Source organism: Elgaria multicarinata, chromosome 2 (genome assembly GCF_023053635.1).
Source record: "Elgaria multicarinata webbii isolate HBS135686 ecotype San Diego chromosome 2, rElgMul1.1.pri, whole genome shotgun sequence".
In the NCBI taxonomy this organism is placed as follows: domain Eukaryota; kingdom Metazoa; phylum Chordata; class Lepidosauria; order Squamata; family Anguidae; genus Elgaria; species Elgaria multicarinata.
Genome location: NC_086172.1, coordinates 59,588,593 through 59,606,355, shown reverse-complemented (window position 1 = coordinate 59,606,355; position 17,763 = coordinate 59,588,593). Strand labels below are relative to the sequence as shown.

The 17,763-nt window shown below is 40.4% G+C and overlaps 1 protein-coding gene across 1 annotated transcript in view; it reads right to left on the bottom strand.

Annotated features, from left to right (window-relative positions):
* The window catches only part of LOC134393285 (von Willebrand factor D and EGF domain-containing protein-like), a 282,594-nt gene that overhangs the window by 178,766 nt on the left and 86,065 nt on the right, over window positions 1-17,763 (bottom strand). The window contains exons 7-11 of the mRNA XM_063118315.1: window positions 13,642-13,731; window positions 8,506-8,641; window positions 5,218-5,435; window positions 4,623-4,696; window positions 2,413-2,689 (exon numbers count right to left, since the gene is read on the bottom strand). Of these exons, the coding sequence (XP_062974385.1) occupies window positions 2,413-2,689; window positions 4,623-4,696; window positions 5,218-5,435; window positions 8,506-8,641; window positions 13,642-13,731 (795 nt within the window). The remainder of the gene's footprint in view (window positions 1-2,412; window positions 2,690-4,622; window positions 4,697-5,217; window positions 5,436-8,505; window positions 8,642-13,641; window positions 13,732-17,763) is intronic.

Below are 17,763 nucleotides of genomic sequence, written 5' to 3'. Positions count from 1 at the left end.
TTTCCCTATAAGGCCAATTTACACAGAAAATGATTGTATTTTAAACAGAATAGAACACTAGTCTCATTATAGAAATGGCTTAGGTTGGTCCTTTGAAAGTGAGGTAAATCTTATTCAGATCAAGGGAAAAAATGGGCCATATATATTTACTGGAAATGATGGGTTAGCTTCAGTCATGTGAAGATTTATCCTTGATAGGAATTTGTCAAAGCCCGATTCTTACATGCATCTCTAGGATTTTAGATACTCTTATATCTTGCCTGTTTTCCATGATGGAAGTCATGACAGTGTCCCCTCCACCTCTGAATCCCAAAGATCCACCAGTGTAGCATGCCAAGGATAGTTGATGGTTACACCAGTGTTATGTTATATTAGCACAACAGCTACCCTAGCATGACAGTGCCAGTACAAGGAGAGAGAAAAATGGGCAACATTGGGTTGTGGCAGGAGGGGAACAGCCTTAGTTGGAATCCTTTGCTGACAGGAAACTTTGTACTTCCCCTGACATTGGTTCATGTGACAAGTATGGTGGTGTAAGTCAAAATACTTAGCTGGTTGATTTTGCTGCACTGGCAGCAATGAATGGAAAGACTGAAAGAAGGGTGGGAGATCTTACTTTTCCTTCTCTGTTGCCTGGGAAACATAGTTTTCCCAAAAGGTTGCCTCCAACTTCCATCACCACATCTAGAACCAGCATCCAGATGAGTGAGTGGGAGGGGTTTGGAGAAGGTAGGAGAGATGTGAAAAGGGGTTTGGAGGACCATGGATGGCTGGGAGAAACTGGGGAAGGAGGCTAATGGGGGGTGAGCATACAAACAGGGCTATGAAGACTCACTCTGGAGTTGTGGAAGGATTTGAACCCCTATGGTCCCAATATCTCCTGCACAGGACACACCAGTATCTAATTTGGTTCATATTGGGTGAAAGACCCAAATGGTCTGGGAGCAGGTTACTAAGACCAACATCAAAGACACATTGCTGTGTTTCCCTGCCAGTGAAGGCTGAGTGGGAAGATGGGAGAGACAGAACATTGTCATCACCTGAGACTTTGGAATGCCTTCCTGAGAGAACTACATCCAGATTCACCCTTACTTGTCTTTAGTGGGCTCTGAAGATAGGCTTTTGCCAGTTTTGTTGAAGTGCTCTAACTGCTTAGCTGCCTTGTTCTAAGTTACATTGCAATTACTGCCTGTTTTATTATATTTATTTCAGAAGCTACTGTAACAATCCTTTCAGTAGAAGAGAATGTTACAAATACATTGAAATAAACACTTAAATAAATAATTCGGTTCAGAAAAACACTACATCCAGGAAGGCAGATTTGAATGCTTAACTCTTAAAATCTTTGTTTAAAGCCCTGTGTGTTGAACCATGTTTGTGGTGCTCAATTACTGTTGTTACCTCTCTTTTTCTTCTGATAGTCTCCTCATCTTTAACTGCTATATGACAGGCAGGGCAATAGGGTCCTCTCCATTGCTGCGAATAGCATTTTCAATTCATTGAATACTGAATTTGGCCAGTGCAGAAGGCTGAGAATTTCACTTTTGTTAGTTTTTTAAATCAGACTTTACTAAAAATTATGCGCTATGGTGGGAGAGGGCTTCCTCTGTTGCAGCACCCCAGATGTGGAATGCCCTCCCCCTTAGAGGCCTGACTGGCACCAACACTGGCTTTATTTCTGTGCCAGGTTAAGACATGGCTTTTTAACAAAGCCTTTGATGGCTAAAACCACCGGCCTGCACACTGTCTCATTTTAATTGGATTTTACTATTTTAAAATTTCATCTTGGTTTTAACATATTAATGGTTTAATTTGTTTTAGAATTGTATATTTATTGTTCTACTTTATATTTATGATTTTATCTGTACGCTGCCCTGAGATCCTTGTGATATAGGACAGGATCTAAATGTTTTAATAATAAATAAATAACCATATTCTCAGATTTCTTCATATACAGAATAGAAAAAAAAAGTGAATGCAGAAGAATGAGACATGGCCAAATGCGTCCATTCTTAACCAAGGACGCATAATGCAATTGAGTACCATCTTCCATTTTTTTATTTTTTACAATTCTGTACTGCCAAATAGCTGAAGCTCTTAAGTGGAGATTGAAGATAAATGGAACTGAGTGTGGCTCAATGCAACCCAATAAACTTATGATTAAGGAGACAAGGGTTGAACTTCAAACCCTAGACTTTATGGGTGATATTCCATCCCTTGGAAGACACTGCTTGTCCTTATGCTTGGTGGAATTAGCTCAACCTAACACACATGATTGGTCGAAACAGCTTAGCAGGGAATACTAGAATTTAAGCTTTCCTATATTACAGGAGTCATCACACTCCATTTACATAACTGGTCCTCCTGTCAGACCTAGGCCTATTATAAAATAAAATAAATTGACATACGCACAGTAATTTTTTTCCCTCCATAGGACTTCATGATTCTGACATTTTGTTGTGACGAGGCCCTGATGCTTTTAATTATCAACTGAGGTTTGGTTTCCAGAAACTGCCTGTTGCACATGTCGAGGACAACAATATCATTATCTTCCCATGCAGCTACGCCACAATTGCAGGCAACGGAGAGGTGATGGCTGCCACAGTTCCACTGACGCACGTTCACCTCAAACACACGGTGAAGGCTCTTGTACAGAACAAAAGTTCCAACGATGTTGCTATCATAACGCCTAAGCAATCAAAAGAACAACATAAAGGCAGGATTTACCAAATAGTCTGCCTCACTCTTTTGATTTGCTCATTTTTACTTTTAACAACAAGGCTCCTTAATTAGACCAGTATGGTGGCTGGCCTCAGAGGGGAAAGAAAATAAACACTTGGTGAGGAAACACTTCTTCATCAACATAAGCAAACTAACACCATTGGAGTTATTAGCTGGGAGTGCATAAGAATTCATGTGAGGAGCTTATAGCTGCCTAAGAGCTGCTGCTATGGCAACAGCCGTGGATAAGAAGGATAAACATTTGATAAAAGTAAATGGGAAAATATCTCTGCCTCCAGGCCTTAATAAATATGTTTTAGTTGTAACTGGATGCTTTACAGCATGGTGTTCTTCAAAGCAAAATCAGTGCTCAAATAACATCTTCTGTGACTAATCACCCACTTTTACAAGGTTGTCTATGGCTAGGTGAACACTCCATATGAAGAATTAGGGCTCCACCAGAATCCTGTTAAAGTGAAGGCATATATTTACTTTTTCTTCAGAACACCTTTGCTATAAATGTAAGTTTTACTGTTAACTGGGTTTTCATCTGGCATATAGCTGTGTGCTGAACAAGTTGAAATTTCTACTCTTCTTCCCTGCAAATGAGCATAAGTCTTAAGGGCGTTGGAGAAATCTGCAATGGAATCAAATGAGTTCAGATTTTGATGGCTCAGACCACTGGATTCCACAGCAGACCGGCTTTTCCACAACAGTTGTACAGATCCACCTTTCTTTCCTGAATTTTATGCAAATTTAGGCCGAGAAATATACATAAAAAAGCAGCTGAAAATTCAGATTTCACCCATAGGCTAAACCATGAACGTGTGCATTTGGCAGGGGGATTTCTGCTTTTGGGGGTTATGTGTGCATTTTTGCAAGTGCAAATTTGTGCTGATGTGAATTTGAACCAATTTGGGTAATAGGGGAAAATCTGATTCTGCCAACGAGTGGATGATAGAATGAAAGACAGCTGAAAATCTGTGAAATGCAGATGGAGTGTATTTTACAAAAAACATAAATCCGTACCAGAGATCGCTATAGAACTAATGTTGTTATCATTCAGGACCACTCTCCAACCTAGTAGTTTATGTGCACACCTACATTCAGCTATGGATGATGTGTGCTATGGCATTTGCAAGAATGCTGATTCCATTTAGAAACCAGAGGTTCATTGCACATGGTTGAATGAAATGCCTTCAAGTTGTAGAAAAAGCAATTGATGCAATTAGGATCTTATTTCCATAGAAAAGGGGATGTTGAACCTCTTTGAGCCTGAGGACTAGATTCCATTTCAGAGATGTTCTCAGAAGCTGCATTCCATTGGTGGGTGTGGCCGAAAGCAAAAAAGGGTGGAGCCAAATATCCCAAATACCAGCATGTTGTAGCTTAAAGCTCTTAACTGTCAATAATTAAGTCTTAGAAGAGGCATGCCAACTTTTTAGAATGGGGGGGGGGAAACTGTAGAAAAGCCCTGACACCAACAAATGATCCATGGATGGGGAAAAGAGGGTGGGTCACGGGAAGGGGGTATGGCCATCTAGAGAGCCCACTGGGGCTGATTTGGCCAGGAGGCCTGAGTTTCTGGGCTCCTGGCAGAGAATGTTGCAGTGCTAACTTTCTGTAATTTCTTGAAAATCCTCATTGAAATTAATGGAACATGTTTGGAATAAACCTGCTTAGGTTCCTGTATTTCAGCTTTGTAGCCTGATCCTATGAACTACCATGTTGTCACTCAGGGTGAGACAAAAGGTCCAACATGATTACAGCTTGTTTTGAACCAAGAAAAAGAATGACATTCCAACCAGGATCTGTACATATATTAGGCCAATATCCATAAATACAAACATTTGAATTTGAAAACACAATGAAACAAACTTGCTTTATGAAAGAATTCTCACCTTCCATCGAATGTGATGATGTGTGGATCAGTGAGAGAGTAGCAGTTCTCTGTGGGGAAGTCTTGAACTGTGACCTGGGTAAAATGAGGTATGTAATGCATGTAGTCTCTAAAGCAGTACTCTAGTAGTATTAGTAGTAGCACTAGCAGTATTTACTTGCAAAACATGATGGGCTACATTTGGGTTTTATGGGTGAATCAAAATCTGACTTTTAAAACATGGTACAAGATCAGTAGATTCAAGGTTCTGCTTATTATCATTGCAATTGCAATTGTTTATAACCAGCCTATAAGTCGTGGGTGCATAAACATTTGGCCCTGAGGGCTGCATTCTAGAGGTCACACATGTACATGCTCCAGCATACATATATGAGCACAAACATACACTCTGACATATCAGTTCACATACTGATTCAAACACTCAGTCATGTACATACACACTCATACACTCACAGCCACACTCCCTCACCCCCACAGCCACACTCGCTCACCCCCACAGACTCTTCACCAGACATGTACACACAGTTCACTAAATATGACCATGAAGGGCTTGTGGACCATGCTTTGGAAAATCCTTAGTTGTTTATTTAGCCTACCTTGACATCTATTGGTATATAATCCTGCCATAATGGTTCACTTGTTTGGATTGGATTGGCTCTGATATAGCTAATGAGTGTTCCATCCTCTGCAAAGTCATTCACAGCTCTTACAGTGAGTGATGCTCTTGCACAACTACCTTCCTTGCAGGATATATGCTCCAGATCCACCTGGCATGTTGAAAGTGCTATGTCTGGGCTCCTCCATACCAGGTTATCTATAATCCACATGAACATCTTGGTTAAAGATATAAATCTGTCGAGAGGTCACTAATTTGATTTTCTAGTTGATTTAGATGGTCAGATGATATTTTCCCCATCCGTAAAACAAACCCATTACACAGTAAAGAAGAAGAAATAACAACAGTATAGGCAAAACAAAGTAATACAACAAAGTTTGTCTGGTGTCAATGCACACAAATATAAAATGTGCCATATTTGGCTCAACATCACTGAAATCATGATGAGCAACCCAATCCTATATACATCTACTTGCATATAAGTTCTGTTAAATGGCAGTTACTACCAGGTAAATTTCATCAGTTTTATTATTATTTGTTTTGAGCTATATATTTTTGTACCCCACCCCGGAAACCGATAGGGTAGAATATATTGTAAATAAATATTAAACAAATAAATGTTTAATATTGTCTAGAAACAAAGCCCTATGAAGAGATACTGAAAGAACTGGGCATGTTTAGCCTGGAGAAGAGAAGATTGAGGGGAGACATGATAGCACTCTGCAAATACTTAAAAGGTTGTCACACAGAGGAGGGCCAGGATCTCTTCTCGATCCTCCCAGAGTGCAGGACACGGAATAACGGGCTCAAGTTAAAGGAAGCCAGATTCCAGCTGGACATCAGGAAAAACTTCCTGACTGTTAGAGCAATATGACAATGGAATCAGTTGCTTGGTGAGGTTGTGGGCTCTCCCACACTAGAGGCCTTCAAGAGGCAGCTGGACAACCATCTGTCAGGGATGCTTTAGGGTGGATTCCTGCATTGAGCAGGGGGTTGGACTCCATGGCCTTGTAGGCCCCTTCCAGCTCTGCTATTCTATGATTCTATGATAAATACTGTTATCCTTAGGTGCAAACAAAGACATTTTTATTCTCCTGGGCTTTTTAATGCATTTTCATATATTTTTCTCTTTTAATGGGTTATTTTAATTTATTTGTGTATTTTATCTTGTTTTTATAGACCTCCCTGGACTAACTAAATGAACTAAATAAATAAATTGTAGACTCAATTGCTGGGATACATTTCTTGGTTACATCAGACTTTTGGGGTGTGGTATGTTCCTCTACCCTCTTGGTGGCACATGCACACCAGAAATTCTGTGTACTCAAGTGACAAGATATCAGGAGACAATTAGGAGACCTATTCACAAAACAAGGGACCAGCCTTCATCTTCTTTATGCCTGAGCTGCTTTCCCAAGAGGCAAACTTTAAAGGGACGGGCAGGCTACAAATGTTGCTGATAGGCCCACTTGCAACTCACTCTATGGTGGTCGCTTCTGCCTATCAGTACTCTTACCATAGATGGCCAATTAGCCAAAACTATAATATAAACAAGCCAAGATAAAGAACTCAACACTTTGGTATCCATTCAAATTCAGAAAACTCATTTGAGCTTAACACTACTGCTTTAGTTTAAAGCACTTTATAACAGTTTTGACAACTGTATCTGGAGTGTGTCCTGGGCCCCAACAGTTGTCAAAACTTTTATAAAGCATTTTTAAAGCACTTTAAAGAAGTAGTGTAGATGTTACCAAGGAATGTATGGGTGTTGTAAAGCTCTCTCTCTCTCTCTCTCTCTCTCTCTCTCTCTCTCTCTCTCACACACACACACACACACACACACACACACACCCTCTCTCTGTACATATACCTGCCCCTCTGTCTATTAGAACTTTTACAGATCGCATCCATGGTCTAGTATTGCTGTTTCTTTTTCACCAATAATTTTAGTGATGGAAGCAGGACCCTCAATTTTAAAAAAAATTGTTAGAGAACTAGCATAAATCAGAAGGTTCTTCAACAAACTGTAGGATAGTTTTTCAATAGCGCAATCCTATGCATGTTTAATCAGAAGTAATTCCCACTGTGTTTGTTGTGTTTCAAATTGCAGCCTACAGATCTTTTGAAAATAAGGAGTAAAAATTCCAAAATTAGAAGCATTTATTACTTTTTACCATTTAAGTAGCACATTGCAACCCAATCCTAAGACTTATTGCAGTTCTTACAGTGCAATCCTATGGGTGAGGAACCTGAATGATGGAGCACTCCAATCTCAAAGGCTCTTTTTGATCCAAAGCCCTGCCAGGCTCTTGCCAGCAGGGTGGGAGGAATGTTGGAAGCCTTCTTTGCCTCTTTCATCGAAAAGGAAATTTCTGTTAAATGAACCTCAGAGTCCAGCTAATTCTGTGCTATAGGTATTGCTGGGGGCTGGGTGAGCTTAGGATGTTTTAGACCCTAAGTCCCCCAAACATCCATTTCCCCCTGTCAATGAGGTCAGAGTTCTGACCATACAGAGGAAGCCATTGCAGAAACCTTCATGGTGGCAGGGCAGAGCCAGGAGAGTGCCTGGAGCACTGGCATCAGAACTCTGGCTAAGACCTTGGAGAGGTCTGGACATTCAAGACAGTGTTATGATACCTGAGATGCTGTATAGAGACCATAGGATTGCTCTGATAGTAAGGACAAGATGTGACAGCTGTTACACTGGTACATCTCAAAGCCAATTATTTATTAAGACAGTCTGAAGGCTTCTGAAGACATTACCCCATTGACCAAGGAAAATGAGTCAGTGCCAGATGTTCAGGATTTGGGTTTCTCTGTGAAAACAATTAATATATAGATTTCCCCCACTTTTCTGCATACAAAGTTGTATTAAATGTTTTCATTTGACAAATAAGAAACTAGGTTTGAGAGGAAGCGACTTGCTGAAGTCCAACTCATGAGCCTATGGCTATGTCAAGGTTTTTGAACTTACCTCTTCCATTTCAGTGTCCATCTTTGTATTTATTGAATCACACAGTCTCTGTTATATACAAACATCCACATTGCATGAGCCACCACAAACAATATATTTCTTAAATCTAAATAACATGCACGAACCACAAGCTTTAAGGACTTTTTGTCATCTCTTTGATTTTATATTTTTCAAAGGCTTTTAGCAGTATTAAATGATAGCGAGGTTGTTCTATCTTTTTTGATTCATTATTGCTATTTCAGGAAAAGTCAGCTAACGCGCTTGATCAAATGCTCACTGACATAAAACTCCTACCAGAATCTCCGGTACTCAGCTGCAAAGTAATTTTACAGATGTCATCCTGGCCCAGACAGGTAATAGGGATGGTACTTAGTATTGTCAAAATATGCTCCTTGCCATCTTCGGCAATTTGTAAGGATTCGGGCACAAACTGCAAATAAAGACAGATGATCAGTCTTAGGCTGTGTTCATATTAAGCCCTGACCTGTTTTGATGGCGGATGGCCTTTCATTTAGAGCAGAGCTGTATTTTCATGTTCTGCGGTGTGGAAGGGTGCTGCAGTTCCCAAGTTTTGAGTTGTGAGCGGAAGCCCAAAGTCACAAGGCTGAAAAAGCTCCCCTGAAGAAGCTGTGAACACAGGCCCTAATCAGAAACGTTGTGGTGAGACTGTAAGGGATAGAATAACTGCAAAGCTGAGAGCAGCCCAATATGGTTACACTTATTTGACCCATTACATATTAATAAAATAAACATTGTCATTAAAAAAGGCCTAGCATTTGTCTGTTGTTGTTGTTGTTGTTGTTGTTGTTGTGTGAATAGAAGCATGTGCCAGATTTCCTCCAAACATTTGGGTATCTATTACAGTCATTTCTAACTCTTTGGGGAAATGTACAGCAGAAAAACGTGGATTAGAGGAAAAGAAACGAATAACTGCAAGTTAACTGAGAACTCTCTCTGGTTACTGGTCCATCTAAACCCAGGATTCTTCAAGCCCCAAAATTATGCAGACCCAACTACTCATACAAGTTCCTGCTCCAGAGTGAACCTGCAAAAGTGAAAAGTTCACTCACATGGCCTGCTCATGCTGAGATTTTTCTGGGCTTGCCTCTTAAAATAGCAGTACACAGCCATTATCTCATTAAGAGGGCAGAAAAACATTAGAAAGCAAAAGCAAATTTCCAGCAAAAAACTGATCTGGGGAAGCAGATTTAAGTGCCCATGGCAGTCTTTGTTTTGGATATTAAAAAGAGTCTGGGGCGGGGGGGGGGGAATATCCCAAGAAATATATTGATTTATCCCATTGGGATGCCTTTTTTTTACGCATTGCTAATGTATTGGGATAAAACAGGTATCAGCAACACACAGCTCACACCTCAAAGATGGTTCCTACTGCCCCTTCCCAAATTCATGGGGTGCCTTGAAAACATATAGGTGGGGGAATGGCATCTATAGCACTGTACGACACCAAAACAGTCCAATTTAGCTAAATTTGACCCCTTGGGCTCTCCATAGTGCTCTGGATGCCTTCCCCCTCCCACATTTTTTTCAGGGCGGGCATGAAAACGGTTCTCGCGGCTCTCAAAGTTGCCTACCCGAAAATAAAACATGTCCCATGGGAGTTTTCACATGAAATCTGATCTGGGGAAGCAGACTCTGAAACCATCCCTTGGCTTTTGTTGTGGAACATTTTACTACCCAGAGAAACATTGGGATTTAACTTGGCATAGACAAACTTCCCAAAGACCATAGGTGTAATTTTTTTTTATGGATCTAGAATGGTTAAGGATGATTTGATTGCACCTAGTGGGGTACTGCTTTTACAGCATCAGAATCTCCATCATTATTGAAAGCATTTATTGAGGCTAGTCAGGCAAAGCAAGCCACAATCCATGCCTAGAAATACTTTTTATTGGTGAATATATATGATATACAGGGTTTTAAGCAGGAATGGAATAGGGAATTGGAGTGGCCCATTTTGCCTAATCAGTGGATTGCCATTTTGGTGTCTATATCTATCATGTCTATGGATCTTAGGCTGTGTCCTATTCAGCAAATCCTTTTGTTACATGTTTATTGCACATCACAACAATTAGGGATTGTTTAATTAGGCTAATTGCTGGTGGTGCACTACAGCTAATGTTCTTTTAAGTATACATTTTGACAACATCCAGTGGTTATTCTTTTTGGGAGGAGGTTATTATACAGATAAACTTTGTACTGGAAGAGACTTTAATATTTGCTGATGTTCACATGTTTTCAAATTATTTCCCTGCTTCATGGAAATTAACGAATGGTCAGTTTAAATGGATTCATAGTGCCCTTTTGACTGCTAAAAGACTGATATTACAACACTGGAAGGATAACCACTCCCTTCCTACAATGCAATGGATTGAGGATCTTAACAATGTTTTCAATATTTGAATGGGTGACATGGATAATTCGAATGGATACTTATTTGGATATCTGGTCCACTTTTGTTGATGCTTATGTATAATTGCTAGTTGTTGTTTTTCATATATATATGCATTTCATATGTATTCATCGCTATGGATGTATACAAATCCATGTATGTATTTTAAAAAATGCGGGGGGGGGGGTGAAGAAAAAATGCCTTTGCTTTGGCAGTGTGTATTCAAGTCAGTCACCGAGGAAGAGTGTGCTGTTGTCTTTTTGTTGGTCTTTGCATTCCCTCCTCCCTCTCACTGCTAGGAGGGCAAAGCTAACAAGATCTTGGATCACTGCCACTGCAAGATAAGGCGAAATGGCTATTTTTGTGACTTGCTGAGATTTCTGCTTAGCTCTACACCATTCTGCCAAATTAGCTACTCTAATTGCTTATTAAGTAGACATTGTCTTAATTTCCAAATGTTACCTTTTGCTTTTGAACATTGTCAGTAATTACAAAATCATTTTCAGGTATAGTTGGGTAATTGTTTCTTATTTCTGATACAGAAGAAAAAAGACCTTTTGAAAAATCCTAACAGCATGGAACTGATTTGTTCAGTGCAGTGCAGTGTTACTAGTGGAAAAAAACCTTAATTAAAATGTGCTAGGGTGTATATTAGAATAATTAGCTGGGCATGTGGCTGGTGCATTATTCCACTTTGTATGTGCAAGTGAAAGGAAGACTAATTTATATGGATACATGATCCTTATACTGAGTCTAACCACTGATTGATCCATCTAACTCAATATTGTCTACACTACTGGCAGCAGCATTCCAGCAAGGTTGTTTTCCCCACTAGTCCCTGGTACTTTAGACCTTCTGACTAAATGCTAAGGGGGGGAGGGCAGAGACCTTTGTCCCTATGGATGTTGTTGGACTAAGCTCTCATCATCCCCCAACCATTGGTCCTGAATAATGCCCCTTCCCCAAGTCTCTCATTTCTCCCCATTTCCTTCATTTTATGGCAAAGGAAGAATAATACATAACTGGGTTATATTACCACTGCATTACTATTATGTTCGCAGTGATATGGATCTGAGATTATAAGATTTAGATCTTTTACTTGTGCATCTGATCATAATGATGGGAAACCCATAATTGGAGGTAGTAGTGACTGTATCATATAGACACACTTTAAGGATTTTAAGGCAAAAATGTTTTTAAATAGGTCTCGAAATTCCATCAGATTTGACCACTCTGAGCTAAACTACTTGCTACCTTCAAAGCATAGTTAGCAGCTATGTCTTCTTTCCTTCATTACTCTAAAGTAAGTGTGGCAGGCCCTACCTGGATGGGCCCTTAGCAGGGGGGCTTTCACTTTTTGCCTCCTACTATGCTTCCAATCTGGATTGCTCCCTTCATGCTCGCTCTAGAGTTAAAAAAAAGAAAGGAAGGAAGACGTAGCTGTGCCTTCACAGAAATATGCATCTTGGCTTTAAATTTGATCCTAAGTAGGACAATCTATTGGAAGAGAAGCAGGATGGATCCTTCTCCATGAACTTGTATTTTTGCTTGCTGACAATAGTGCATTGTGTGTGGGAATTCTCCAGAAATGTTAAAGGAACAGCCCCATTTGGCCTAGGGGATGAAAAAGGGTTTCCCCATCTTTGTGGTTTCAGCACTTTATTGTATCCTCTCAGGGGTAGGGGAAAAGGAAATTAGTTTTCAAAAGCAAGTACACACACTTCTAGATCAGAGGTCTAGAAACAAAGCCCTATGAAGAGAGACTGAAAGAACTGGGCATGTTTAGCCTGGAGAAGAGAAGATTGAGGGGAGACATGATAGCACTCTTCAAATACTTAAAAGGTTGTCACACAGAGGAGGGCCAGGATCTCTTCTCGATCCTCCCAGAGTGCAGGACACGGAATAACGGGCTCAAATTAAAGGAAGCCAGTTCCAGCTGGACATCAGGAAAAACTTCCTGACTGTTAGAGCAGTGCGACGGTGGAATCAGCTACCTAGGGAGGTTGTGGGCTCTCCCACACTAGAGGCATTCAAGAGGCAGCTGGACAACCATCTGTCAGGGATGCTTTAGGCTGGATTCCTGCATTGAGCAGGGGGTTGGACTCGATGGCCTTGTAGGCCCCTTCCAACTCAGCTATTCTATGATTCTATGATTCTATGATATAAATAATACCACCTCACCCGAACACAATGCCTGTGCTGTTAGGTTTCTAATCAAAGGCATTATGTATAAGTCACAGTGATGACTATAATGCATAACAATTATGCCATAAATAATAATGGTGGACTTACCATGCATGTCCTTTGTTTTTATAGGCTTAGCTTTTGAAAACCAATCTGTACTTCAACTTCCATAATGAGATGGTGACTTTTTTGCCTCAGTTATTTATACTGCATTCCAAAATAAGCAAATGAGGGAGAGAAAGAAAGACTCTTCTATTAAATACCTGCTCCCAAATGGACAGTCGGGGTCAGAAAATGTTTCAGCCTGCTAAAAATTCCCATTAACATAATGGAAGGTTTGCCCCTATTTCCTGGGAAAGGTGGGCTGCACCTTTCAGAAAACTCAAAGGATCCAGATCGGACTAATCCCATATGTGTCTTCACAAAGATTGTCCATTTAAAGATATAACAACTTTCATTTCACATGATGGGTGTGATGCATCTGCAACTGTTCAGGCGTTACGCCTGAATAATTCTGTGTTCACAGAACTGTGTATCTACTTAACGTTGTGTATAACCATCCCTCGGAAGGTGAATGAACATGGAACACTTTCATAATGCATTCACGGCACCCCGATGCTGTGGCTGTTAGTGCTTTTAGAAAGCCTGATAGAATGATTGATAGAATGGCAGGCAATTTATTGAAACATTTTCTCCTTGGGCCCCTAGAAGCACCCTGTTTATAATCACCAAAGCCAATTTTACGGTGTGTTGTCTTGCAGAGCGAGGTGGTTAATAAAGAAATCTGCATCACGATATGCTAGAGAAGTTTGTTAAATGAGGTGCTTTGTTGTTACCTTAATCCCGGCATAGAATCCATCACTTTCTTCAGGGAAAGACCGGTGATCAGGAGAGTCCCACCTAAAAGCTGTGACAGTGCAAAAGACCTGCAATAAATAAATCGTCCAATTTACAACTTTTTCCCCCTTTTAAGTGTAGAGATTATGAAAAATGATGTAAGATGCTATAAAGCTTATGAAGGTTTGGTTGAGGTATTATACATTATGAAGACTGCTTTGGCTGCTCTGCCATTCTCTTAGCTGATTGCAGACTTTCTTTGAGCAAATTTGGCCAATGCCCCCCCCCCAACCAGATATCTCTCCTAATTATCTCTCTTAATGCTCATACTTTAGATGGGAAGCAAATGCTGAGGCTTGCTAAGTAATCCACAAAGCTTTTATTAAACAACAAATCTCTCTCCTACCTGAATAAAGGATATCTCTTGGAAATGACCCCTGAGGCAACACTATGCAAACTAAGCAAGACAATTGCCCGTTCAAGAAGAGAAAGAAGTTACTTCTCAAAGCCCGTAATTTCAAAGCGTCTGGTGCGGTGGTCAGTTCTGGCGCAATCTCTCCGACTTTCTTACGGCTTCTTTTTGCACTGTGCGTTTCCGCTTCCGGCAGATTCTAGCATCAGTTAGTGTTTTGGAATGCTTGCTGCCAGAAGCACCCTCACTCCCCCTTGAGTCTGTAGGATTTGGCCTTAAGGAGATAAGCTCTGGAGAGGGCTGACTCCCAGCTGTTGAATCGCCCATGAGAGCTTTCTCCCCCACTGGTACAGGCTGGCTAGTGTCTGGTGCTTCCTCTGATTCTGATTGATTACCTGAAACACCTTCTTCCAAAACAGGAGCAGTAGGGTTAGACATGACACCAACACTGAAAGCTGTGAACCTAACAAATACCCATATGTGCCTTTTGTATTTATCAAAAGGTGATTCCATGATATGTGTGAGCAAGAAGGATGCTGAAGAAGTCCGGTTAACTTTGATCATGATAGCTGGAATTGGAATGGGCCTGTTCAGACAACGCTCTAAGCCATGGTTAGGGCACTAAACCTTTTGCAGCAAATGGTTAGTGAGCATATTTTAACCATGGCTATGTAGCCACTATGGTTATGAGTAGTTCATGACACACTAAGCCAAAAATGTTTAGCTCAAAATGTGGGGAATTATATCGGGGGAAGTTGAGTGGAATGGGTGACAATATCCTAATTATGTTATACTAACATAAATTATGTAAAATGCAGCGAATTTTCGTATGGAATTATTTCTGTATTTTTCTGCGTAATGGAAAAAAAATGAATCCATCTGTGAATGGATGCCAGACAAATAACACTGCACAATCCACAAAATCTGGACGTCCCTAACTATGAGCGCTTTGTAAATGACCAATTGCATGAAGTATTATATATTTCATTATCTCTCTTTCCTGAACAGCTCCTGTTGAAGAAGAGACACAAAGTATGCACTAGATTTGGGGCAATAAATTGGAAACTATGGCAAAGATCCAAACAACTGTTGAATTCGTTCATCATGTTGAACTTTGTTTGGTCCTATGATCCCTGGACAACAGCCCTTCAGAGCAGAAAACCTAGATGAGGAGAAAGTTCTAAACCCATTTCATAAATAAGGTAACCAACTGTCAGGTTTTCCCTGGATTTGTCTGATTTTTTGTTCTATCCTGGTTGTAAAAGGAGATTTTCTGTCATTTTCTATAATGCCCAGGAATGACGCATTTTCCCCTTTAAGACCACCATTAACGTGGCGGGGAGGAATGACACACTTCCAGAAGTGTATCGTTCCCCCACCCCACCGCTCCAATCAGGGCCTTAAAAGGAGAAAGTGGGCCATTCCAGACATTATAGAAAAGGCCCTAATTGGAGCAATGGGGTGGGAATGATATGTTTGCCCCTTCTCCACTCTAATCAGGGCCTTAAGTGAATGACACACTTTTTGGAGGCCTTTAAGGTGCCGATTGGAGGGGAGAGGGGGAAACTGCTGCCCCCGCTGGGTGTCCTCTTTTTTGGTTTCCCAAATATGGTCACCCTAGGAGGTCTTCTGCTGAAAAACATCTCACAGAGTGAGCACAACATCCTATCTTTTGGGGTCATAACTTAGGGTGCGTGGGAAGGGGGAGGCCCATAGGGCGATCTTTTCCGGAGCAAAGGAACTCTATCAAGGAACCCAAGTACATGTGCTATTTATAGTGGAAAGGTGGGATATAATAAATAATAAATCCCATTCTGAAACACACTACCTTCTTTCTTAGGCTATGTTCTTGGGACAATGCTCTGCAGTAGCTTAGGCTAAAAGTAACCCATCCTAAAAACAAGAGGTAACATTTCATATCATATGTTGAGCTTTGATCATGAGAAACTGTTTACTCCATTTCACCCAATATACAAACCCTGTCCAAGTGTTAAGGATACATATAAGCACAAGGTTTCTTTTTCAGAAAGCCAGAGAAATCTGGCCAATTATGTTTGTTCATACAGCTGCAATACAATTGCTATCTCCAGTGAAGCAACACACCATCTGCTATCTTAATGGCTTTTCCTCCTAAAAATAATGTTTTCTTTTTCTTTTTCAAGATCAACCAGGCATCCCTCTTCCTTGAGGGGGAAACCGGTAACACATGAATTGTTCCCTATAACAGACCTCTTTATAGGGTTCGGGTGGGTGGGTAAAAAACAGGCAGACTATTATCTGTTTTATCCTTTCGAAAATGAATATGCAATCAAAACCAGAGTTGGCATTTGAAACTGCAACTATTGCAAAATTTGAAGTAGCAAAACATGTGAAGAGTTTTGAGGGAAGCTATAGATTTTTTTTTTTATAGGGCTAACAACATTTTCTTTTCAGGGAACAAAGTTTCATCTAGTCAAGCCCAGGATTCTGACTCCAGCAGAGCCAGATGTACTGAAAAGCTCACAAACCAGGTCTGAACAGACACTCATTGGTTGTTTGTTTTCCCCAGCATTTGGTAGCATGGAGATCCACTTCACAGCCATGTCTGATGGCCACTGATTAACCTATCTATCTAGTGGAAGCTTGTGGCTCCAATTTTGGGGGGACTACGAATCCATTCTGGGTTTCAGTCAGAACCACCGAAAACTCTAAAAGGCAATTACATTATTATCTTTTTGGCACCACGTGGAGAAATTTTGATTCTCCCACACATTTAAGAAATGGTGTTTTGTTTGTTTGCTTGGTTTTATTGCTTTTAGACATTAGCACTCTTATTTTGTTACTGGTTCTACCTTAGTTGTATGTGCTGTAGTGCTTTCACTCCTTGCTGCTGGCTTTGTAATGTGCACTCCCCACTCCCTATGTTTTTTGGTTGGTTGGTTGGTTTTTTGTTTTTGTTTTTTGGTATTTTATGTTTTAATGCACTATACACTCCCCAGAGATGTTTATTACTGGGCTGTTCAAAAGTGCAATAAATAAATAAATACATATTGGCAGTCCATTTCATTGTAGGACCATAAGTTCTGTTGCCTTCATAATCTACGTTTCAACTTCTCATGGCCAAACTACACTTTATGCTAATCGCATAGTGTGTATCTAAAGCTTGTCTTACTTTCTTTTACTCTTTTCTAAGTGTGCATACTATTATTATTATTATTATTATTATTATTATTATTATTTATTTATTTATATAGCACCAGCAATGTAAATAGCAAGACCCTGCCGCATAGGCTTACAATCTAATAAAATCATAGTAAAACAATAAGGAGGGGAAGAGAATGCAAACAGGCACAGGGTAGGGTAAACAGGCACTGGGTAGGGTAAAACTAACAGTATAAAGTCAGAACAACATCAAGTTTTAAAAGCTTTAGGAAAAAGCTTTTACCCCCAATTTGGATAGGGACCATGGTGCTCCAGGAAGGGATAGTTAAATCTTCCTCCTCCCCCTGCCCCATTACTTCCTCCCCTCAAAATTCCACTGGTTTTTTTTTAAAAAAGGGGGGAGTATCCATTGGATATTTTCTTTAATATATACCATGTGGTGATATCTGAAAAGGATGCATAAGGAACCTAAGCTGCATCAGGACCATAGTGTGAGGGTTAGGGGGTCTTTAACTCTTTGCCCATAGTGAAGTGGAATTTGGGCCCTAGGCCTGCCAATTGCATAGAG